General features: G+C 39.1%; 1 protein-coding gene and 1 long non-coding RNA gene across 5 annotated transcripts in view; one reads left to right on the top strand and one right to left on the bottom strand.

Moving 5' to 3' along the window:
* The window catches only part of rnls (renalase, FAD-dependent amine oxidase), a 62,218-nt gene that overhangs the window by 10,309 nt on the left and 26,824 nt on the right, over positions 1–25,085 (bottom strand). For all 4 annotated transcript variants that reach the window (XM_082152850.1, XM_082152851.1, XM_082152852.1 and 1 more), the window contains exon 5: positions 7,240–7,413. In XM_082152850.1, coding sequence (XP_082008976.1) covers positions 7,240–7,413 — 174 coding nt within the window. The remainder of the gene's footprint in view (positions 1–7,239; positions 7,414–25,085) is intronic.
* LOC309485887 lies at positions 18,795–25,062 on the top strand. The gene is made up of 2 exons (XR_014201306.1): positions 18,795–19,986; positions 20,048–25,062. It is a non-coding gene; the product is annotated as an uncharacterized lncRNA (long non-coding RNA).

Genomic DNA, 25,085 nt, shown 5'->3' with positions numbered 1-25,085 from the left:
ACATGGTAACAGATTGAGTTTATGATCACCTGTGAGGAGGAGCTTTATACTTAAGTAAGATCTATTCTGTTCAGTAAAGTTTTATGGACCAACAGAGAACGATGAGCCATTTAAATCATGACCACTGGCATAAATGTGGAAAAAGTCAAGCAAATCACATCCACATGCCATACCCATGCCCGGTCCTTAAATAATATTGGGCTAATAAATAAATCAAGTACGCCTGGAAATAAAGTTGTGGATAAAACCCTTGATGAATAACAAATGATTAAGGTTAGTTTCTGACTAATAGCATCCAAACAGGGCTTTTCACACTACACTTAACAGTGAGTTTAAGTCTTTTTAAACTACAGAATAAGGCTAGTTTTTGATGAGGTTCAGAAGACAACAAAATTACATGGCAATAATTTCCACAGATAGACAAGAAGTTATTAAAACAAAGTCGTTGAATGTTGCATTTGCATAATCAATATGATTATTATCCTCAAAAATATGCAATAAATAACCCAGTTTACAGTTTTCAGCGTGACATGTTGAAACTAGATTACCCAGGATAAATAACAGTACAAGAGAATAAAGTTTAAGATAAAGTTAAGAATGACCCAGGGTTCAACTTCACATTTTTCAATTGTGAAAAGTCTATAGGAAAAGGCTGGTTTAAGTCAATACCGCCACAGGTAACAGACTGTGTCAACAGAGGAGGTACATGTGAGGAATCAAGTGCCTCTGTTGGATAAATAACAGAAGAAAATGGATGGATTATAAAATCTTGTCCAAAATTCCAGGTCATGAAATACTAGATTGTGCCCTCATAGTTATATACCTGTATGTTTGCACTACCATTCAAAAGTTCAGTGTTGGTTAGATAAAAAAAAAAAATGTTTTTGAGAGAAGTTACTTATGCTCACCAAAGCTGCATTTACTTAATCAAAAATACAGTAAAACAGTAATATTGTGAAACCTTATTACAATATAAAATAACTGTTTTCTATTTTAATATATTTTAATATATTTAAAAATGTAATTTATTACTCTGATAGAAGAATTTTCAACAGCCATTACTCCAGTCTTCAGTGTCACATGATCCTTCAGAAATCATGATATGCTGATTTGCTGCTCAAGAAACATTTCTTACTAATATTAATGTTGACAATAGTTGTGCTACTTAATATTTTTTGTGGAAACGGAAAGATATGAGGTTAAAAAGAACAGCTTTTATTTTAATATCATTTTTTTTTTTATGTGTAAGTTTTTAATGTCAATTTTGATTAATTTAGTGCATCATTTGCTGAATAAAAGTATTCATTTCTTTGAAAAAACCTTTTGAATAGTTTTTTACAGACTAATTATTTACATTTAATTTAATTTACTTACTTGAATTGAATATTGATCATTTTATTATATGTCAATGCCAATTTATTTGTAACTAATTTATTTGTGTTTGACTTACAGTATGTTTACTTAACCCTCTGTTCTTCGGTCATTTTTGACCTAAAAATTATGTTTTTTTTTTGTAAATAATTTTTTACTTAATCGGAATGGTACGAAACTTGGTAAAGGTTTTTGACACTGTCTTGCTATGTGAACAACAACAACAACAACAAAACAAATCATGGAGATGATTCATAAAGGTTAAATGGTCCTGAAAAAAATAGTCACACTTGAGCTACAAGATCTAAAAAGACCGCATTGGAAATGAATGGGAGATGAATTTCATCTAGTGGAAGCTTTTGGTACTGCACTCACACAAAATCTTACTGAAAGCAAATTTTTTAAAGATATCAAGCTCAAATTTGGAACACAACTTGTTTAGATGTATGGCTTTGATTTTCTTGAGGTTTTAGAGAAAAAAAAAAATAATAATAATTTTAATAGCATTTTGTGCATTTTCCATGACAATAAATGTAAAATTCTGTAACTTTTTTAAGTTCACTTTTTAAAACTTTTTCCACATCAGCAATAATTTGCCCAGTGTCGTCTTTAAAAAGAGATCAAACTTAAGTCTGTGCTCTAAAGCATTCAAGATTTACGACAGTTTAAGTTGGCAATTTCATTTTCAGGTCTATGCTCACAAATGAATAAATGGATTATAATAACTACAGCATAAATATAATTTAGTACCATAAAATTGCCTAAAAATACAAAATATTAAATAAAAAACGTGAAGACCACCAGAGGGTTAATTAGGCTTTTGAAAATGGCTTACTAGTTTATTTGGTTAATTTTTCTTATTTCTTAAAACCATTTAAATACAAAAATGAAAAAAGCAATAAATTAGAGAACATAAACCATGAGAACATGCTGTTTGAGGATGTAGGAAAAGGTTTCAGATATTAGCTGCAATGCTGGCATGGTTCAAGCGAGGGAAAGAGGAAGTCATTTTTTCAGTGGTATTCTCTTGCTTATGTAAGAGTTTACAAGCATTACAAGCTAAACCTAAAGAGATTACCACATAACTTTTTCATTTCACTTCAAATCAGCCAAATTTATGGCAGGATTGATGGAAGGATTAACTTCACAATTATAGAGAATTGTTTTTGTAAAAAGAACAAAGTATCTGAAGAGATAATAGCTGAAATTATTGTTCTAACCAGTCTAGGTTGACTTTGGCTGACCATTATGAATATCAGAACAGGGCTGAAACACAGAGACATGGTCATTTTCCGTTTGCAGAGCAGTCAGACTATATACGTGTTTGGCACAGTGCCAGGCAGAGAGGAGGGGAAAAGGAGAAGCAGAGGGTGGGTGAGAGAGAGAGAGAGAGAGAGAGAGAGAGAGAGAGAGAGAGAGAGAGAGAGAGAGAGAGAGAGAGAGAGAGAGAGAGAGAGAGAGAGAGCTTCCTTTACAAGAAAAGAGTTTGAGTGTTTATTTGTAAGTGTGCATGTGCCAGAATGTGACTGTGCATGAGAGAGAGAGGTCATAAAGCGTGGGTAGAGGGCTGGCATTGTGCCTGCTGGTTGAGTCACTTATTTCTTGGTGGGGGCAGAGCTTGTCACAAAGTTCACAGGGTGAATAGGAAACTGCATGTACTGCCTGACAGAAAATAACTTACATATGAATTAAACGTATAGTCATTTTTTCCCCCTCATTAACCCTTTAAGCCCTGAAGGCGCTTTTTGAGTTGTTTTTTCCAAAGTGACATACACAAAAGTAAAGACTCATAACTCCAAATAGCAAGCAGAGTCCAAATGTAGGTATCGTTTGATAGAAAAACCTTTTACATTTTTAGGGGGGAAAAAATCATTACATTCTCATGCTGGGAAACTGCTGACAAAAGACACAAAAAAAAGAAAAAAAAAGAAAAGAAAATTTCTAGTGAAATTTTACATATATTTCTTATTTGATATGCAATTACTCAGGAAGGAAATAAGGTATAGGAGGACAAGCTGCATCTGGATCAAATTTTGTGGAGATAGCATAAAGTAATCAAAAGTTACAGTATTTGGAACCAAGGTAGCTTTTTTGTTTAGCCCTTGACACCCGGAAGGCATTTTTAAAATTGTTGTTCCTCCGTGAGGAATATCTCGTGATCAACGCAATGGCTTATGTTGATTTTGGACTCAATCGGGAGCATCAACTGTAAGGAATGATTTTTTGTAATGCGATTTTCTGTGCATGTTTCAGTTACAAGCGTAAACACCACATGAAAGCTACATTTGATTTTACATAGCTAAATGTGCGCCTATGGAGTTTTGTGTGTTATAACTCCATGAGAGTATATCTTCAGATCTAAATGACAGATTATGGTGAGTTTGGGCTCTTTTTAATCGTGATCTGCAGTAAATAATGATGTGCCACTTTCCACGATCGGAGCATGTTTCATGAAGTTATGAGCGAAAACAACATAAATGCTGCATCCGTATATTATTTACATGTGAGTCTGGGGTGGCTTCACGTACAAAAACCCGTTCAAGTTTAGTCAAAGCCCAAAACATTTATGCTTGTATTCTACTCTGTGATACCTTTCTAATGAAATATGACACATGACTATCTGAGCTGTATGATGTTTTTGACATATTACACGCATAGTATAAAAAAGTATTTAATAAATTATGGAAACTCTTTTTCTATATCAGCAAATAACTCAGCACAACCTAGGAGTTAATCAAATTGGCTAAATGCATCGTAAAGTTCAGACTCTAAGCTTTCAAATGACACTTTTTGTGTTGACCAAGGCAGTTGTTTTGAAATATATGATTATTAATTTTTTCGTAGCTAGGTGGCGCCTGCCAGCAGAACACTCCGTTTTAGAGGGACTATTCGATCAAAGTGGTTAGATGCATTAAAAAGCTGAGCATTAAAAAGTTTCTAAGCTTGTTGTGATACATGATTTTGTGATACATATTTTGACATTCTAAGAAAGAAATGTTGTAGGATAAAAATTCTTTTCATTCAGCTTTATTGAATTGGGACTTTTTTAATGCTTCAAAAAGGACGTAAAAGCACCATAAAGATATCATAAAAGTAGATAATACGGTTAGCCCTAGTTGTTCTTGAGAGTTCATAAGAGAAGTAGTGATATTTGATTCATGAACAAATCTGTTGGGTCAAATCTTTTCAATGAATACAACTCACAAAACTAACTTGAAAAATTCTTTCCCAAATCTGACTGATCTGGTTCTCGAGTTTACAGCAGCTCACTAGAGGGAAGGATTTTTACTGAGTTACTTAGGCCTATTCTTCATAAAAAGCTATATGATTTCAGAAGACTCTTATTATAGCAAGTTGTTTGGACCACTTTTACGATACCTTTATGGTGCTTTAGCATCCTTTTTGAAGCTTGAAAGCCTCATCAGCCATGGGTACTAAACTCAATGAAAAGAGAAACTGGCAAATTTCTCTTTTTGTCTTCCACAGACGAAAGAAAGTCAAACTTGTTTGGAGCAACATGAGGGTGAGTAAAAATAACAGAATTTTCATTATTGATTGGACTATACCTACAATTTCCTCCCTTAATTACATACATAATGTTTTAATTAGATAATTAATCACATCCAGAGAACATTAACGTCCATAACGCCCACATCCAGACACATTAGTATTAACTACAGTGATCCCAATACCATCTGAATCAGTACATGAAATGACAGACATCCCATAATTATAACTTAAACGTCCTTTAGAAAATGAATCCTGTCTGAATTTTTTTTTTTTTTTTTGCCATTCTGGTAGCAAGTTTCATACTTCATATGTAATCAAATTCATATCAATTATGAACCAGTTCTGTTTTTGGGAAACCATCATCTAGCCCTGATCTACCTCATTCCACATTTACTGAACGGCATAAATGGGTTTCTCGCCAGACGCTCAGGAACACAGTAATAGCTTATCATTAGCGGCCTGCCAAAAAGTTTTCAAAGAGAGCTTGGGGTGCTCTGTGAGATCAGACTCAGACCTACTTTACTGGAACTACAAGCAAAACACATTACAGAAATGAAAAGGAAGATTAAAGCATGGTCGTGTGAAAGCTGAGGAGGCTGGAAGGAGTGTGCCGGGCTAAAAGAACAGCACAGCAGAATGCAAAATTTAACAGCTCCCCTAATTATGATGTTGCCCTCGGAAACACTGGAGTGGATGAAAGGTGACAGGTGTAGAGGCTGTTTTCACAAGACTATTTCCACTGGGCTACTGCAGATACACCATCATGGACTTACAGGCTTTGTGAGGAAAAACTCACAAACACAAATCACGTACAAATTCTTCACAAATAGAAACGCTTTTTTTAGTCATGCATTCACAAAAATCATAAACAACAAGACGCACACACACACACACACACACACACACACACACACACACACACACACACACACACACACACACACACACACACACACACACACACACACACACACACACACACACACACACACACACACACACACACACTCTAGTTCTGTTCCCAAACCTAGTGAGGTGGCTCACTGTTTGCTGTCCACATACACTTAATAAAACAAAAAACAAAACCAACTGATAAAATTAAATGCTTTAAAACGGTCTAACACAAATGACACACAAACAGTGACAAAACTGAGTTTTTTGTTCCATTTCGCCTCTGGCTCATCATCTGTTGACTTTCTAGCAGCTCCCTGTTTTAATTACTTAAACGTGTGATATGACAAAAATCCTTACCAGGATATAAATCTCTGTTATTGCCTTTGTTATAGCACTTTTATATGTGCTAGAAAAAATTATAAATACATTTACATTTACATTTAGTCATTTAGCAGACGCTTTTGTCCAAATTGGGACTAAATTAAGCAAGTCATCGTGAAGAGGCAAAAACAACGCAAGAAGTGCTCAAAATACGAAGTTCAGGCATTATTCAGAGTTGCATAAGCCCGATAAGCGCGAATTTACAGGAAAAGTATTTTTTTTATTTTTTTTTTTTATTTTTTTTATGAGGTTAAGTGCTCACGGAAGAGAAGAGTTTTCAGCTCTTTTTTGAATGTTGTCATGGATTCTGCATTCCGGATGCCGGTGGGGAGATCATTCCACCAGCATGGAACTGTGAATGAGAATGTTCTGGAAAGTGATTTTTTGGCTCTCTGTGATGGAACCACGAGACGTCGCTCGTTGACTGATCGAAGGCTTCTGGTATGATACTTCACACTCAAATACAATATAGCTATTTATCTAAAATCTATATCATCGTTTTATATTGTAATATCACCAGGCTCTAAATCTTGCTCTATAGTAAAGCACTAAGGCATAATAGACATAACAGTATGACTTTCTGTAAAGCTGCTTTAAAAACAGTGTGTATGGTGAAAAGCGCTATTAAATTTGACTAGTGAATTTGACTTGCTAATAAATTTGACTAGACTTGATACATTTTCAAGGCAGACAAACTCTGTGCTGTAATTTAAAGAAAAGGCAGAAAAGGACAGACACTGACAGGAACAGGGTGGAATAGCAGGGGCAGGGTATTAGAAATGTCTTTAGGGCTGTCAACCAAAAAATGAAAATAAAAACAGACGTGTCACCATCGAAACGGTGTCATTTTTGACACCGTTTGAAACTGATTATGACCATGACCATGACCATGTGTAAAAGTCAATGGGCATCAGTTTGGATTTGAAAAAATAAATCGGATTTAAAAACCAAATCAGATTTGTGTGCAGTGTGAACAAAGATCTTGAAACACAGTGAGAGAAAGAAACAGAAAATGCAGAGAAACAGAACGAAACGTCAGAGCGGGAGTTGGAGATGAGAGGAGGAAAATATGAAGGCACTGACCTAAATTGCGCTTTTTATCATCTATGGCAATGAAGCGAATGCAGGGATTATTGGAGACGTACTTGGCCGCCCAAGGGACGTCGATTCGTGCGTCGGCTTTGTAGAAGAGTCCAAGTGCGTAGCGGGAAGAGTAGCTGACAGCCTCCAGCTTCTTCCTCTGATTCTCCCCCATCACTGCACAGACACACACAAACACAACAGCACAGGATGAAGCCTCTGGGCCTCTGTTAGTTCATCTCTCTGTTAACTTCAGACAGACGCCAGAGTTGGTGCCTGTGAAGAACGGGCCTCTAGCATTCATAACGCACAGATCAAATGAGGGAACATTGTGCCGTCAACTCACAGAGCTTCTACAGCACCAAGTCTGATAACACACATGGGTTAGTGTGATTTGAGTGTGTGGTTGATGTGTAGTGCTGATAAAACACAACCAACTAGCCCCTTTTTGCAGCTGAGATGAGCCGTGCGGAGGTTGAAATGGACAGTGAGTGACACTTTAATGAGAACGCGGTGCATGGACTGATTCGCTTGTGCATGTAGGGCTCTTTTTTTTTTTTTTTTTTATGCTGTCCTTGTTTCCTGTCTGGAACATCTGTTATTTATTGGAAACAAGCAGTCACACTAAGGCCTGCTTTAGTTATTTAGGGCCCACAGGTACTGAGTGTAGTGGAGGTCAAAGGTCAGCCCTTGTGGAATCAAATGCATATTTCTACTCAAAGACACCCCTGTTTCCAGTAAGGAAGAAAGCATTTCACGGACAACCGACAGAGACTTGATCAACATTAGTCTATCTGAGCAGTATCTTCCCCTCCTGAAGCAACAAACAGATGTTTGGTGAAAAGTGATGAACAGAATGCTAACTCATCATTTTCCCTTTGCACATGTGTAATTCAGTTCCAAAGGGCAGTGTCAGTGTCAACAAGCTCGGGCACCCCTCTTGGCCCTAGTAAATCCATATACCGTTTAAAGACCTCATGAAATCAGTTTCCTTTCCTGTGTTGATGTAATTCCAATTGAAACAGGAAATTTAGGTGGGACTTATCGAATGGCCTGTCCTTTATAAAAAAGCAAACGAAAAAAAGGCATAAGTCAGAATTTTTTTATTCTTTTTTTAATGATTCCGTGTTCCCCAACTGTTCAATTAACAAATTGATATTAATTAAAAAGCCTATTATTTTACATATATTTAATTATGAAATGTATTTAATTAACATTACATTAAGATTCATTATTATTAATATTAATTTGTTGCACAGTTGTAACCTGTATGATTTTGTTGATTCTGTCTGTATCACTGAAAGAATACAGATGCAAGAACCGAAAAACGAAACAAACGTAATTTGATTCCAGTATTTTTTCCACTGTGTAAACAGTTCTTAATTCAGCTAAAAATCTGTGCAGATGAGTCAGCAATTTTTTGCTCTGTTTTCCGAGAAGAGAAAGGCTGTTCATTTCAAATGTGTATATCTGCTAAAAGTGTATTCTGTCACTTATAGCTGTAATAAGCATATAGACAATAAATGTACAGTAGAATATAGATGACCTCAAAGTTCCCTCTCAGTCAGTCACTTTTCGACGTTACGTCAGAACTGACTGATGCATTGGGATCTTGCCTGAGAGCCCAATCACCTTTGAGTGGTAACAAAACGTGAGATTTGCATGGCAAGCAAGGAATTACACATTTAAGAATCTGTTTTATATCTGCTGATCTTGCATCTTTACATAACATCACATGAAAAACTAAGGGGAAGTACATTGTATTTAGCATTTAAGGTAAAGATGATGACATCAGATGAATGATTCGTTAAAGCAAAGATTTTATTAAAAGAGGTTCCTGTCAGTCCTGTTCTCGAGTCAGATTACTGACAATCTCACCCTTTGTCTTTAACCCTCTGAGGTCGGCAAACGCGCCCCCGCGTTTTGTTGGATTTTCTTCACATTGTAGCACAATAAACTTAAATTACTCCGTCATTTATGGTCATACAGAAAAAAGAAATATAAAAAAAGAATCTGTGATATTTCTACTTTTGTATGTGTCCACTTACAATCAAATAAAAACATTGTGCTTTTGTAAAATAAAGAAAATAAACAGGGTGTGCGTTCTGCCTCTCCGTCGCGGTGAACTTTTTTTTCTTGAGCACGTCTATAAACTGAAACAAAACTCAGCGAATACTTGTCACACATTTATGAGCCATATACCTTTATACACATTTAAGTGTGTACTTTTAAATGATCGGATTCAAACTGAAAACAAATATTCTCTGTTTAAGTAATTTGTATAAAACCAGTATCTCAAACGCTTGCTAATTACTTTTAATTCGACCACGCCCACTCGCGCAAATCGTCCACATGCAACGCGAACGCCCTCATTACCTCAAACACAAAACACCAAAACACTTCACAAATCACTGCTTTTCGTCGAGTTTGGAAGACACGTCTGAGCTTACATTGGATTTAACTCCAATGGATTGTAAGAAGAACGCGATTTGAAGACAAGAAAGATGTAAGGTAAGAAATTCTTACTTATTAGTTTATGGTATTGTTGCATAAACTTCACATTGCAGTTGAACTGTTGCTAGATATATTAGGGGTGTGCATTGGCACTGCCCTCACAATTCGATTCGATTACGATTCACCAGGTAACGATTCGATTCAATTCGATTCTACGATGCATTGCGATGCATCAAAATTCTACTGCACACAACAAGGCAAATTTTTCATCAGTCATGAGGCAATACAAGCAGTCAGATATTGAACAACAGATTTTATTGGCTGCTATGTGTGTATTATCACACTCCTGTATCTTTGATATAAATGTCATTAAATAAAATAAAATTGAATGGTACAGGGTATTGGATATGGCATTTTCAAACCTGAAAAAGAAAACATAAATCACTGCTGTCAGTGCTTTGAATGAGAAATGTTTCTCTTCTCTCTGCTTGAGAACCATTTGAAATTAAATTTCAACTTTATTGTCCAACTCGAGGCCAGAAAATAAACAGTGTAGGGGTGTAACGGTTCAGAAAATTCATGATTCGGTTCAATACGATACACTTGTGTCACGGTTCGGTACGTTTTCGATACAGCAAAAAGAAAGAAATGCCAGAGAAATTTCCTTGATTTTTTTTTTTTTATTCTTTTTTTTATTTTAAACTAACATCATGAAGCAGGGATGGAAATTAGCACCCGCCACCAGCCAAATGCGGGTGATTTTGTGTTGTGGCGGGTAAACTCGCTTCACCTACCGGCCACCGTGGCGGGTAAATAAAAATAGCGTACTGTTTCACATGGACGGCGGACACTTTTAGAGGAGGCACACCTTCAAAAAAATTTGGCATTACATCGAAGGTAAAAAAACGTTTTTTTAAAGAACGATGGAGAAAAGCAGACAATGGGGAGTCCCGAGATTGGTTAGTTTACGACGAGACAAGGTGGACCTTAAATTAAAAACGTTAAATTAAAACCGTTATTCAATCACTGTTTAACCTAATAAAAATGACTGATAAAATAACAGATTAAAATATAAAATAAAATATAGATTTTAATAGCTTGATGCTCTTTAAATATTTTGTTGCATTGTAAAAAGTGTCGGTGCATAGGACGGACCTATCCGCGATCGCTCTCCATGGTTCTGACCAAAGAAGAGCGCTTTGGAATCTCCATTACGCATCATACCGTTGTCTCTTAGTGCGCTACGAAGACTCTTGAGGTATAACTTAACAAAAGGTACCTATACTACCACTAAAGGTATAGCCTACCATTGGCGTCTTCAGGGCTATCATCCACTCGCGAGGCAGAGGCGCTGGCGCCCTCCCAGCAACGGCGCTGTTCGCCGAGAAAGATATGATGCATCATGAGATGCGCAAATATGTCTGGAGACATGACATGTAAGACATGATTTTGACCACTTCATTGAGTTTTGTTTTGTAGAAAGGCTCTTTTTAAAAGATTTTCGTTTTGTATAAATTGTATCTTAATTTTGATCAATGTTTTATCAACGAATTGCCTGTATTTATCATAAATAATAAGAAAATATATAGCAGACAATGTATTAAGGCGCCGGCATGATCACTTGCATTGCATGTGAACTGGAGAGCGCCGAAACTCAGCTTGTGCCTCACAGATTTGAGAAATATAGGCTATATATTACAGAAAGCTTGAAATGTCTACTTTTAAACGAAAATATTCAAAACCAAAAGAAATAGGCTCTCTGATTGTGAAATCCATATGAAATGTGCATTTCTCTCTGGCGTTCATGGCGAATCCGCAAAACACCAGTTTATTAATAAATAATTAAATGTCTCCTTGCTATTTTAGACGCATTAATTTTCATTACTTTTACCGGTTCTTTGTGGCAAGCTTTATGCGTGCGGTGCGCTTGAGTGCGGCTATATTACGTAAACGCGCATTATCCTGTAGACTATAGCCTATTTAAGCATAATTAAAATAATATACAGGGGCGATTTGTCCACGAATGGCTTAAATGAACAACAACTAGTCGACTAGAATTTTTTTTAAGTCGGAGGCAGCCCTATTCCACATATTTTCGAACCAGGATCAGGCCATTCTGGGTTGAGCGAGCGACATTGCGGAATGAGCGAGCTATTCAGAAATGCGTTCTCCACTCACGAGCTCTGATCGGAACAAACCCGTCTGCTGAATTTGCGCAGAAACATCAAGATAGACATAACCAGCTTTTTAAAAAATTTAAAACTAAACATTTAGACTATTTTAGCACAAATTATGATCTTATTGACGATTTTTTATAGTTCTTGACAAAATTAGAATATATAAACTTTTTTTTTTTTTTGAAGACAAGTTTTGGGTGGGCCTGTTGAAAAGTGAAGTGGGTGGGCCTACTTACGCACCCATAATGCCTTGCCTGGTGTGTGTATAAGAACGAAAGAGAAAATGTCAGTATTTAATTGAGACTTGAGATTAAATAAACTGCTTAAGTATTGTAGATCTTGTAGTATTAATTTTCACATGCAGTTACACATTGTAGGTTAAAAACAAGAAAGTGGCTGGTAAAAACATTGAGTGGCTGGTAGATTTTTAAATCCACCAGCCACAGTGGCCTGTGGACAAAAAAGTTAATTTCCATCCCTGTCATGAAGTATGGTATTTTTTTCTTTGAGCAATGATGGAGCTATAATTGACTCTTCTTAGGAGCATCCGAGCATATAAAACAAAACAGCTCCTTGGAAAAAAATTTAATGTAGGCTAATATTTTGTGCTTATAAACACATGTTTATTTTAGTTCAGATTAACATTTGAGGGCAGCAATGTTATTCATAATGTCAAAATAAATCCGACATAACGTTACTTGAAAGCATTATAGCCTACTATTCCTGCCAAACTTCCAAAGTTGCAGTTAGTGTTACTACAGTAAATCCATGGTGAATGTTGCTGATCTGTGGACACTGTATAGTTCATTCATGTCACAATGTTTCTTCCTGGTTTCCACGTCAGCGCTGTTTGATCTGTTAATAACGGAGAAATGTGAATGTTTCTCATTAGATCTCGCAGCGATGTTATTACTTTAGTGGCGAATTCAAATGCTTTCTTCACTGGATCTCTTAGCGCTGTGTAGTATAAGATCGGCTCGCGCTGCTTTGGTCCAAACTGATAAACAGTCCGTCACGAGTAGCTCAGTTTCGTTCCGCTTACATTGCGTTTGCCATTTGATGTTGTGGTCGCGCCAGCGTCTACATTATGAGCGCGCTCGCGACGCGCTTACATTTGAAATAACTGTTCGGTTTGAAAATGCGTGCCTTGTACCGAACGGTTTAATACACCCCTAAAACAGTGACATAATCGATTATGGCACTTTGCCGCATCGATGCTGAATCGTGCATGCCCCGCATTGCGATGCATCGCCGAATCGATTATCGTTGACACCACTAAGATATATGGTGAATATTATACAATTTAGACCTGTGTTTACTGTTAAATACGGTTTGTGGATATCTGCTCAAACATAGATATGTATAACCATAATGTTTAATATTTTGGAGCGCGATCGCGTTTGAATGTATCATATTTTGGAGCGCGATCCCGTTTGAATGTATCATATTTTGGAGCGCGATCGCGTTTGAATGTATCATATTTTGGAGCGTGATCGCGTTTGAAAGGCAAAATGCACCAAACATTAGGCTTTATATTTTTACTATTATCTCATTTCATATCATCATAACGAATGGAAACATTTGAAGTAACATAAGATAATCAATATATTTTTCTCTAGCATTGTTACTGAAATCTTTTGGAAGATTTATAGGCTGCTATAGGTTATTGTTATAATTATTTTATGCAGTACTGCACATAGCTTATGCCTACAAGGCACAACAAACATGGTGTTCATTATATTATATATTGTTGGAAACATTTGTGTGTGTGTGTATTCTGTGAATTTTAAAAAGCAATTTTAACCAGAAAAGTCTAAAATGTATTCCCAAAATCGTGCAGGCCTAGTTTCTCTTCATACCAGTATGTTCACTTTTTTTCTTTTCTTTCAGGGACCAGATGCAACTGAGTCCTGCTGACTTCAACATTCACATGAGTCTCTGTACATGAACATGGTAAAGTGAAAATCAAACACCTTGGAAATGAAAGGTACTGTATGTACAATGTTTTTAGGAATGGCACAAAGGTCTCTGTCTTTGGATCATTGTTTTCAATGTGCTCTTTTGTCATTTGTTGTGTATTTTTGGATTATGTTGTGTTGTAAATAAATCCAAACAATCTAAAAGCCATTCTTTTTTAAATCTCCTCATTCTTTGTGCAAGGTTGCTCTGAATGACAGGGCCTGATAGCTCCTAATAGGGCAGTTAGGGGAGTGTCTTTGTCTTTCTCAGGTGTTGAAGGCTTACGTATTCATGAGATGATCACGCCTCTTCGCATATGGCTTTCTCACACAAAACACGTCTTCGAAATTTTAAATCAATATATTGTCTTATCTGAATGAGCAGTCAGGGTGATTTTCACATAGTTTTGGAGCAAATATTCTAGGCTACGTGATACAATTTTCAAAAGTCTTGTGAAGAAATAATCAATATGGGTTTCATGGCCTTATTTCAGTGACAATTTTTTTTGGTATTTTCACAAACCACGCATAAATGTCATTATCTCAAAACTACAAACTTTTACATACATGCTGCTGATATATTATTGTAGCAGAGTTTGTGCTAAATACAGTGTAATAAGACTTTAGCCATGACAATGTCACAAGTAACAGAAATAAGCACAAATGTCAGAGCATGTCAGAACACCTCCAGGGCCAGAAAACAGCTCAGACCTCAGAGGGTTAATGGCTCTTGGAGCCACTGTCCCATTCTTTGAATAGTTATGCTGATTGGATTAGGACTGGTGACACTCCAGAGTCTGGGGCGGGTTTAAGCATGCTTTGTTTAAGGTCGTCAGCCAGGTGCTTTGTCGGCATTTCTAAGCTCTGCCTCCTAAAATCTATATAAACTACAATGTACACTACCTTCGTTAGACTTGATGACTGCAGCACAAAACAGAACATGAACGTTCTCAATAATAAAAAAAAATCCTATAATTTACTCATCCTGGAGCCATCCTAGGTGTATATGACTTACTTATATTAGCCAAACACAATCTGAGTTATATAAAAAAAAAAATCCTGGTTCTTTCAAACTTTATAATGCGAGTGAATTGTACCATAGATTTTGAAGCCCAGAAAAAATGCTTCCATCCATCATAAAAGGGATCCAAGGAGCCATTCACTTCCTCTACTTCGGGACGCTACGCCTCCCTGGTTGGGCCCCAGCGATCCACCTCACTGCCCCTCCATGGTTGCGTCTGTGGTTAAGCTGGTGCCGCTTGCACAGTGTCTGGGGGCCTGGCTATCTTGTTGGCTCATGCAGACAATCAGACTAGGCTGTGCAATTCAGTTCACCTGGCGTCCCCCCAGGTTCAGAAGCATTTGTTTACCTCAGTGGCAGACAAGCATGCTCCTGTCCTGCTTAAGGAGATGCAGTCCTGCTGGCAAAGAACGCAATAGAGCCAGTCCCTCCAGCCGAGATAGGTCAGGGTTTTACAAACCGTACTTCATTGTTCCCAAAAAAGGTGGTGGGTTATGGTCGATCTTGGATCTTTGTGTCTTGAATCAGGCCCTTCACAAGCTTCCGTTCAAGATGCTAAAGCAGAAGTGCATCCTCATGTGTTTCTCCCCCATGATTGAGCGATCGACTTGAAGGATGTGTACTTTCATGTCTTGACTTTACCCCGACAGACAGTTCCAACGCTTTGCTTCGAGGATAGGGCATATCAGTACAAGATCCTCCCGTTTTGGCTGTCCCTGTCGCCTCGCGTCTTCACAAAAGTCACAGACACTGTCCTTGGCCCGCTAAGGGAAGTGGGCGTTCACATTCTCAACTATCTTGACTCTGCCTCACTGTAGCTCAGCTCACTTTCCCTCTGAAAGCTTAAAGGGATACTTCAGGATTTAACATTAAGCTTTGTATTAGTAGAAAACCTGTAGTATTTTCGAATTACCGTGCTTTCTACCCTCATATCCCCCTGAGATGAGAGATTTATGTATTTTTTGTCTGGAAAAAATCCTCAGATGACGCAAAAATCGTCATTTTGCGTCATCGGAGGATTTTTTGGCCAGAGGCTAAAGACTACAGCCAGTAGGAGGGGCTGTCCCGCATGTTTTCAACCAGCTCATAGGAGGTGGGATCTCACTCACAGAATGTACACATAGTATCAGCCGTCTTTCTTTGGAAGCTAAGCTAACAGGCTCTTGTTCTGTGGAGAAAGCTGAGTAGTAGGAGAAAGCTGAGTAGTAGGGGTTACCATCCTCTTTTTCCCGGACATGTCCGGCCGTCGAGATCGTCCAAAATGTCCGGGATTCGGCTTTTGGTTTCAGCAGTCGCCATTCATTGTTTACATGCACACCTTTTGTTTCAATCTAACTGAATTCATTCCGATTGGTGAATCTGAATGTAGTGTTTACATGAACAAGGGGTGTCGCAATATACCGGTGTTGACGATAATCGTGATATTCAAAGCATGAAATATCGACATCGTGTTAATTTAGAGTGTGACAATATACCGGTATTGGCGATAACCACAATGTTTAAAATGAATAGGACTCTTATGATAATATGACACCTAAATACTCCAGCGCCAGTACCTGGTTGACCTCTCAGCTGGCAGTATTGCACCCGCTGACACCTGTCAAATAAGAAGACGACGCAGCGCTCGTCCGCGCCCGCGCAGCTAGAGTGGAACACTCTGTCCACACCCGAAAAAAGTAGGCTCGCCAGAGTTCTTCGGCTTCAAAGAAAACAGCACCTTAAAGGTGGTCGCACACCGGACTTCGAACACATTCTCTATGAGTGTACACACACCGGCGGCCGCGACGCCCAGCAACGGCTCAGGACCATGTTCAAAATCCTGCTGCGACACAGAGCGTCATTTACATCGTTTTATATTAAATTTACATTATATTTGTCTCAAATCATCGTAAGTGATTTCTCCCTGTGCTGCAATATACATTTAATTTTACATTAATTTACAGAAATCAGCTGCTTGAATGAAAATTGCTGATGTTATCGGATTTTCAGGTGATATTCTCAATTCATTCAATTAACGGACGCTCTGAGGTAAAGTGTTCAGATCACAGACTCAGCAACTATTATTTAATTGTACAGTGTAATCATAACATAGTGCAGACATTATCTCAATTCCATAATGTCCTTAAACAATGATATTGCTGGCCATAAACTGAGACGCGCGTGCGTGTGCGATACCTCGAGTTGTCATAAACGCGACGCGGCTATTATTTTACTAGTCATGGAATGGGAAATGTGACATTAACTGTTAACAGGGGGTTTCTGTGGTCATATATTAATAAAGGGTGATTATTAAAATTAAGAACCCCGTTTTCTTTACTCATCTTATTTTTGTATTTTGTAATTTGCACTTGATTTTTTAATTCAAATCTGCTATCTGCATGACTTTATTGGCACCGGTGCAACAATAGGTTTAAGAGCTTTTCAGTTCTTCAGGAAACCTTCAGACAGTGTTTTGCTTCAGTTTGAAACCAGATAAACTTCACATGCTTGTCTTCCTTCACAAGAATTTGCCAAAGATTGAGTACGCAAGAAGTAAAAAATGCATGTGCCTTGTCTATCAGTATCCTTATGTTTGTTGGGTAAAAAAGAAAAACTATATAAACAAAGTAAAAATGTATTTGACTGATAACTACCCGAAATGGATTCTATAGATATCGCGATATATCGATATCGTGAATTCTTTTGGCCACAATAACCGTGGTGTGAAAAATCTAACATCGTGACAGCCCTAACATGAACGCTAAACAAGTGATCGGTTGATGTGCGTTTTAACATTGCTAAGAAAATTCCCGCTCCTCCGTGAGAGATACGAGATCGGTGCGTCTCAGTAATCACGCCACCGGCCTCGCGCCGTTCTCCCGTGCCCCTCAGCCTCGTCCTGCTCGCCACAGTAAACAAAATGAATGGCGACTGTAGAACGCAAAAGCCGAATCCCGGACATTTTGGGCGATCTCGAAATACCGGGTAAACTCGTCACGGAGTCTCACAAGTAGCCTAGCCTTCTTGTTTTCAACTGCGCTCTCTAACCGGTAGGCGTGGCTTGGGAGTGGCCTCTTAGGGCAGCGAAGCAAGTGCATTCTGGGAGTTGTTATCTTTCATCCACATAAGCCAAAAATACATTTTCTGGCTTTTCTCAGTCTAGAAAGCTACAAATTCAAAAATAATTTCACATTTCTTCGACATAAATGACCTATTTTAAATACACATTCATCTTTCCAGAGGTGAAGTATCCCTTTAAGTACGATCGGCTGACTGACCCCATAGGAGGAGAAGCCATCCTCAGAGGTTAAAATCCTCCACACAAGTTCCTCCTCTCTCTCTTCCTGCTTCTGCTGGTCACTGTGTGTGTGTGGGACCGGAAACTACCATGCGGTCGTCAAGCCCGGTCCTACCACGCGGTCGTACCAACACATCAAGCCATGTGCAACTTCCTCGACCATGACGGAGTTGAACTAAACATGCAAGTTCATCATATCTTCTTCATTCAATGCAGTAGAAATCGATTGCAACTTCAACGCCATCGACTCACGGAACCATCAAATCAGGAACTTTACGAAACTGCTTCAATGGCAATGCAAGTATCGTACAATTAACTGACTAAATAGAGGTTTAGTAATAAGCTGTGAAGCCTTCTACAAGGCTTTGAAAATAATAAGCTGATGGTTCTTTTCATAGTTGAATTAATCTTTTCCATAGCTTCATTCCATGTTTCCGTTTCCGGTTTCATTCTGTGAGCTTAACATTTTACCCATGTATTAAAATTGTGTGTACTGTATGTGTTTTGTTTAGATTAGTTGTGTTAATGATTTAGTTAAAGGACAAGTTCGGTATTTTACACTTAAAGCCCTGTTTTCAGATCGTTTCTGATGAAATACAATGGTTAAGATTGAAATTTGGACAAATGCTGCTGGCCCGAGAATTTTCGGTTTCTGTGGTAGCAGATTCTGATTCTCTGTTTTACGCAAAGTCAATTTAACGATTTCTGGTCTTGTTACATACTCTAAGCGCTGTACATGTTAAGACAGAATTATTTTTCTGTCGCTATGAAAAATACCCTTTTCTTAGAATTAATGGGACGAACGGATTAATTGATTGTAATATAAAGTTAGCGACATCAAGTTAATCAGATTAACTGATCCAAATATAAATAATTAATCATAACAAGTTATGATTAATTATGAATATTTCCTCTTTGAGCTAATTAGTTACATGGGAATGGCGCAGAGGCAAACATCGGGTGACAATCACACCATTCTGTAGTCGCACTTTCAGCCCGTTGTCAGACCTTGCTTTTCTACAGGCAGAGTGCCCCTAGAACAAGTGTACATGCACGTTGTTGTTACAACAGATGCCTCCAGAATGGGCTGGGACACTGTAGGCAACGAGCAAACAGCTTCAGGATCCTGAACAGGACCTTGACTGCAGTGGCACATCAATTGCCTCGAGTTGTTAGCAGTACTTATGGCCCTGCACCAAATTCGACTGTTATTACAGGACAATTGCCAGATTTTGTATTCCCTGACCGAGGGGACCCTCGGCTCGAAAACACTGGCACACAGCTGGCCCCAGGGCCTATGCAAATATGCGCTTACCCCAGTGAGCCGCAAGGTCAGGGAGGTTGGGGAGAAGCTTCTGATGGTTGCGCCTTACTGGCCACCCGGACCTGGTTCTCTTACCTGACGCTCCTTCTTACGGCCCCTCCCTGGCGGATTCCACTGAGGAAGGACCTGCTTTTCAGGGACGGGGGTCCCTATGGCACCCGTGGCCAGACCTCTGGAAACTCCAAGAGTGGTATCTGGATGGGACGCAGAGGACTTAAGTGGTCTACCACCAGCAGTTGTAGACACGATGACTCATGCCAGAGTCCCCTCTACGAGGCAAGCTTATTCCTTGAAGTGGAGTCTGTTCGTTGAATGGTGTTCTTCCCGTCAGGCAGAACCCCATAAAAGCCGAAGAATTGGAGCGAAGGCCATCTCCCTCCAGCTTAAAAGTGTATGTTAATGCTATTACGACACAGTAGTAAGTCTGTGGAAAAACAGGGAGAGAGGAGACTGAATCCTCATCGACCATGCCTCATCCCCTCTTGGGACCTCTCTGTGGTATTAACAGCCCTACATAGAGTGCCCTTTGAACCATTGCAGTAAGTTTAAGCTTAAGATCCTGTCTCTCAAGACGTCTTTCAAGAGGGTTGGGCCCTTCAGGCATTTTCGTTCAGCGAAACATGCCTGGAATTCGGACTGGCTAACTCTCAAGTAATTCCCGTAAGACCCCAGCCCATATACACTCACCTAAAGGATTATTAGGAACACCTGTTCAATTTCTCATTAATACAATTATCTAATCAACCAATCACATGGCAGTTGCTTCAATGCATTTAGGGGTGTGGTCCTGGTCAAGACAATCTCCTGAACTCCAAACTGAATGTCAGAATGGGAAAGAAAGGTGATTTAAGCAATTTTGAGCGTGGCATGGTTGTTGGTGCCAGACGGGCCGGTCTGAGTATTTCACAATCTGCTCAGTTACTGGGATTTTCATGCACAACCATTTCTAGGGTTTACAAAGAATGGTGTGAAAAGGGAAAAACATCCAGTATGCGGCAGTCCTGTGGGCGAAAATGCTTTGTTGATGCTAGAGGTCAGAGGAGAATGGGACGACTGATTCAAGCTGATAGAAGAGCAACTTTGACTGAAATAACCACTCGTTACAACCGAGGTATGCAGCAAAGCATTTGTGAAGCCACAACACGCACAACCTTGAGGCGGATGGGCTACAACAGCAGAAGACCCCACCGGGTACCACTTTTCTCCACTACAAATAGGAAAAAGAGGCTACAATTTGCATGAGCTCACCAAAATTGGACAGTTGAAGACTGGAAAAATGTTGCCTGGTCTGATGAGTCTCGATTTCTGTTGAGACATTCAGATGGTAGAGTCAGAATTTGGCGTAAACAGAATGAGAACATGGATCCATCATGCCTTGTCACCACTGTGCAGGCTGGTGGTGGTGGTGTAATGGTGTGGGGGATGTTTTTTCTTGGCACACTTTAGGCCCCTTAGTGCCAATTGGGCATCGTTTAAATGCCACGGCCTACCTGAGCATTGTTTCTGACCATGTCCATACCTTTATGACCACCATGTACCCATCCTCTGATGGCTACTTCCAGCAGGATAATGCACCATGTCGCAAAGCTCGAATCATTTGAAATTGGTTTCTTGAACATGACAATGAGTTCACTGTACTAAAATGGCCCCCACAGTCACCAGATCTCAACCCAATAGAGCATCTTTGGGATGTGGTGGAACGGGAGCTTCGTGCCCTGGATGTGCATCCCACAAATCTCCATCAACTGCAAGATGCTATCCTATCAATATGGACCAACATTTCTAAAGAATGCTTTCAGCACCTTGTTGAATCAATGCCACGTAGAATTAAGGCAGTTCTGAATGCGAAAGGGGGTCAAACACAGTATTAGTATGGTGTTCCTAATAATCCTTTAGGTGAGTGTATGTGCTCAAAGTTCCCACAAGTGGACTGCACACAGAGCTTCGGAAGCTCTGAGCAACTCTTTGTTTGCTTTGGAGGTCAGCAGAAGGAAAAGGCTGTCTCCAAGCAGAGGTTGGCCCACTGGATAGTGGATGCCATCGTCTTGGCGTTTCAGTCCCAAGGCGAGCCATGCCCCCTTGGTCTGAGGGCTCTCTCCACTCGGAGTGTAGGCTTGGAGTGTTGGCGCACAGCACCTCTCTGACAGACATCTGCAGAGCTGAGGACTGGGCAACTCTAACACATTCGCGAGATTCTACAATCTAAGGGAGAAGCTGATTTCTGCCCTGAGGTTTAGTCCATATGTGTATTTCCATGTTACCTCCCTACAGGCAGGATGTGGTCTATGTAGCGTCCCTCTCCATCTGGATTTGGCACGCTTTTCCAGTGTTATCCAACCAGTCATGGCTGTATAGGGTAAACCGAAAGGAACAGCAGCTATCGACCTTCCCCTTGGAAAGTTATGTCCTTCCGTCCCACCAGGTACGCAGGTCTATGAGGCTTACACAGGGCGCTGGGAAGGGTCAGCGATTGTGGCGCTTTCCACAGGGATCCCAATGCATCAGTCAGTTCTGACGCAACGTCAAAAGTGACTGACTGATAGGGAACATCTTGGTTACTAATGTAACCCCCCTTCCCTAAAGGATGGAATGAAGATGTTACGTCCTGCCTGCCACAACCGCTGTACCACAGCTGAATGGTTGGGACCCCCGTTTTGGCTCCTCAGCGCAAACTTGAATGAGTGAGCTTGCCATGCAAATCTCACTCACCAATGTATATTGGCTTGTTTTGTTACCACTCAAAGGTGATTGAGCTCTCAGGAGAGATCCCAATGCTTCAGTCAGTTCTGACGTAATGTCTTATTTCCCTCCTTCAGGAAACAGGGGTTACATTAGTAACCGAGCCGTTTTTAAAGTTGACCTATTATGCCCAGTATCAAAGTCTTGATTTTGTTTTTGGGGTTGTTTTTTCTACTAGAAAAGGTTTTCATGCTTCATATTTCAAAAAATATATATTTTTCACATATTGATGTAGCACCTCTCTTCCCAGTCTGTCATTAACATTCTGTTTAGTTCTGGTCTCTATGGGCCGGTTTACACCTGGTCACTTCATGCGTTTTTACTGATCAGATTGCTATCTGATCAAATAACCAGATGCATTTAGATGCCCAGTTTCGTATGCGGCCCAGACCACCTCCTGATGTGGTTTGAGCGATCGGATTTAAATCCGTCTCAAATGTGTTTTGGAGGGCATTTACACCTGGTCTTTTTACGATCGGATAGCTATCCGATCACAGAAAACGCATGAAGTGGCCAGGTGTAAACAGCCCCTATAAAGCACCTCCTTCAGAAAAGCACAATGTGCTCTGACTGGTCACCTGGAACAGTGTGTTGTGATTGGTCAACTACTTCGAGTGTGTTTCAGAAATGTCATGCCAATTAACATAACCGCGAGTTTCAACACAATACTAACGCAACTCAACCAGGCCTCGCTGCCTTTTTTTTTGCATATGCTTTGGGCAGGAATTATTTAAATAAGGAAAATTGTGATGTACATTCCCGGAAAAAAACTCAAGGCTACAATCAAGGCATTTCAAGGAGTTCAAAAACAGTGCTAACTGATATAGAGAATTACTCCTTTTGGAGTGGAATTTGTGCAGAACTTTTTCAAGCACAAACAACAACATTACACACTAAAGAAGGTTGAAAATGTAAAAAAGCATAATAGGACCCCTTTAAAAGATTTAAAAAAAAACATCCAATCCCAAAGTTAAAATGGAACTGGCACCTGGCTCGCCGAATGACAGTGACCACGCAAACCCTTCCAAACACCATAAACCACTGCTGTAATTTTGTTGTCATAAGAAACGCTTCACCAACTGTAAGTTTGATTAGAAAGTAACCAACTGACAATGATGGAATACGACAATAGATGTTAAGCAGTCACATGACTGTCCCCGGACATGTCCCTTTTATCACTGTTTGTGTCATTGCGGAACATCTGGGGAAGATTAGGAGCATGTAAATGTGCCCCTTGGTACAGAGACAATCTTCTGCAGCATCTGAGCGTGGAAAGCCAAGGATAATGCAAACCCTGTCAGCTGAATCCATAAAGAGGCTTTCTTTTTCTCATGGTAATGGAATCTGGTTACAGAACACACCATTGTTAATCGGCATAAAAGATCTTGACGCGGGAAGGGTTATCTAATACAGATATGAGAACGCTTTTTACCACATTAACCCATTTAAGTTGTCAGAAAACACTTTCCCTAGAGCTAGACAATGAGTGCAGATGCACATTAATGAATCATCTCCTTTCAAAAGGCTATGACTTCCATTTCAAGTAAAACGAGACCACCTATTTGGTGGTCTGAATGACTTCAGCTTAGCCACAACTATTGAGATGTTTTCAGAGCTGTGCATTTAAAATAGAAAAGCACAGGCTATGTATTTTCTGGCAGCTATGGTAAGTAAAGCTCTGCATCATGGTGTATAGTGTATACTGCCCTACATTACCCCCAATCCCTTCCTGCCCGCTCAGGTTGGCAATTACCTCTGACAGGTTTCGACTGTGGGTCTTCTAGATTTCAGCTCAATCACATGCACAGAGCTCACAAACCAGCTGAACTGAGAGAAATAGCAAAGCAAATAATCTACATACTGCTTCCTACTTAGGTTAAAATCATATTTTATAGACACAGTATTTATTTATTTTTCATTACAAATGATATTGTCAACATAATTACAATCAAATGAATCTGTTATGACACCTTTTTGCTTTACTGGCTGACATTCAATGGAAGCAAATACAATATGGCATTTTTTCACAAGGTCAATGTCACAAATTTGCTTACATTTGATTAGTGACCAAAAAATGGGACAGAATCAGAATTGTTTTTGTTTTTTAATACTGGTGCATGCCTAAAATATCCCCTCTCTATTTTGTCATAACTTTTCTTTTTTCAAACTTTTCAATATCCTAAAACTTCTCTCTAGTTCTTAAAGCATGAGAAAAAAAATATATTATTACATTTTAAATTGAAAAGATGTTTGGACCAACAATATATTTCTAAAGAAAATTATTTTAAGGACAAAGGGCAATGTTTGAAATGCTTATGAGTAGTGTACTTCAAGCAAGTTAACTTAAGCAATATTACAAAATTATTCCCAGAGTCCTCTTGGTATGTGGATTTTTCCTTAATCAAGGTTCTTCATCAAGGAAGCAAGAGTTGGCTTTAGCTATACTTAAAATGAATTATACATCCACCTGCACAAATGATATTCACCTGGTGGAATATTATACATTTTTCCTCTCCTAGTTGTCCTCAGCCCATGGAGAGATGATGTATGCTTTTTTTATATATATAAATTATTCACTAAAATGTGCAGTTTTACGTTTTCCACTTCTTTATAAAAGATGAATATCCTTTATTTGCTCACTCTAATGGTTTCCTTGCTTAATGATAAGTAATGGCACTAATGTGCAATGAGAGCACTAGTGAGCACTTCAGTAAAAAATGTCCTCTTAGTTTAGACCAGAGGGATTTGATTTCATTACACACATCTGTGATCTTTAGCCTCCTTCCCTGACACATCCTCCAGTCGAAGGACTAACAAATCCACATGAGCACAAATCTACACGAACAGTCAAGTTCTTTCAATATCCTGAAGGGAAAGCCCTGCATAGCCTCAATGTGAG

The sequence above is a fragment of the Leuciscus leuciscus genome (assembly GCF_965113295.1).
Source record: "Leuciscus leuciscus genome assembly, chromosome: 21".
NCBI lineage: Eukaryota > Metazoa > Chordata > Actinopteri > Cypriniformes > Leuciscidae > Leuciscus > Leuciscus leuciscus.
The sequence above is the reverse complement of the archived record's forward strand: the minus strand, read 5'-3'. Positions and strand labels throughout refer to the sequence as shown.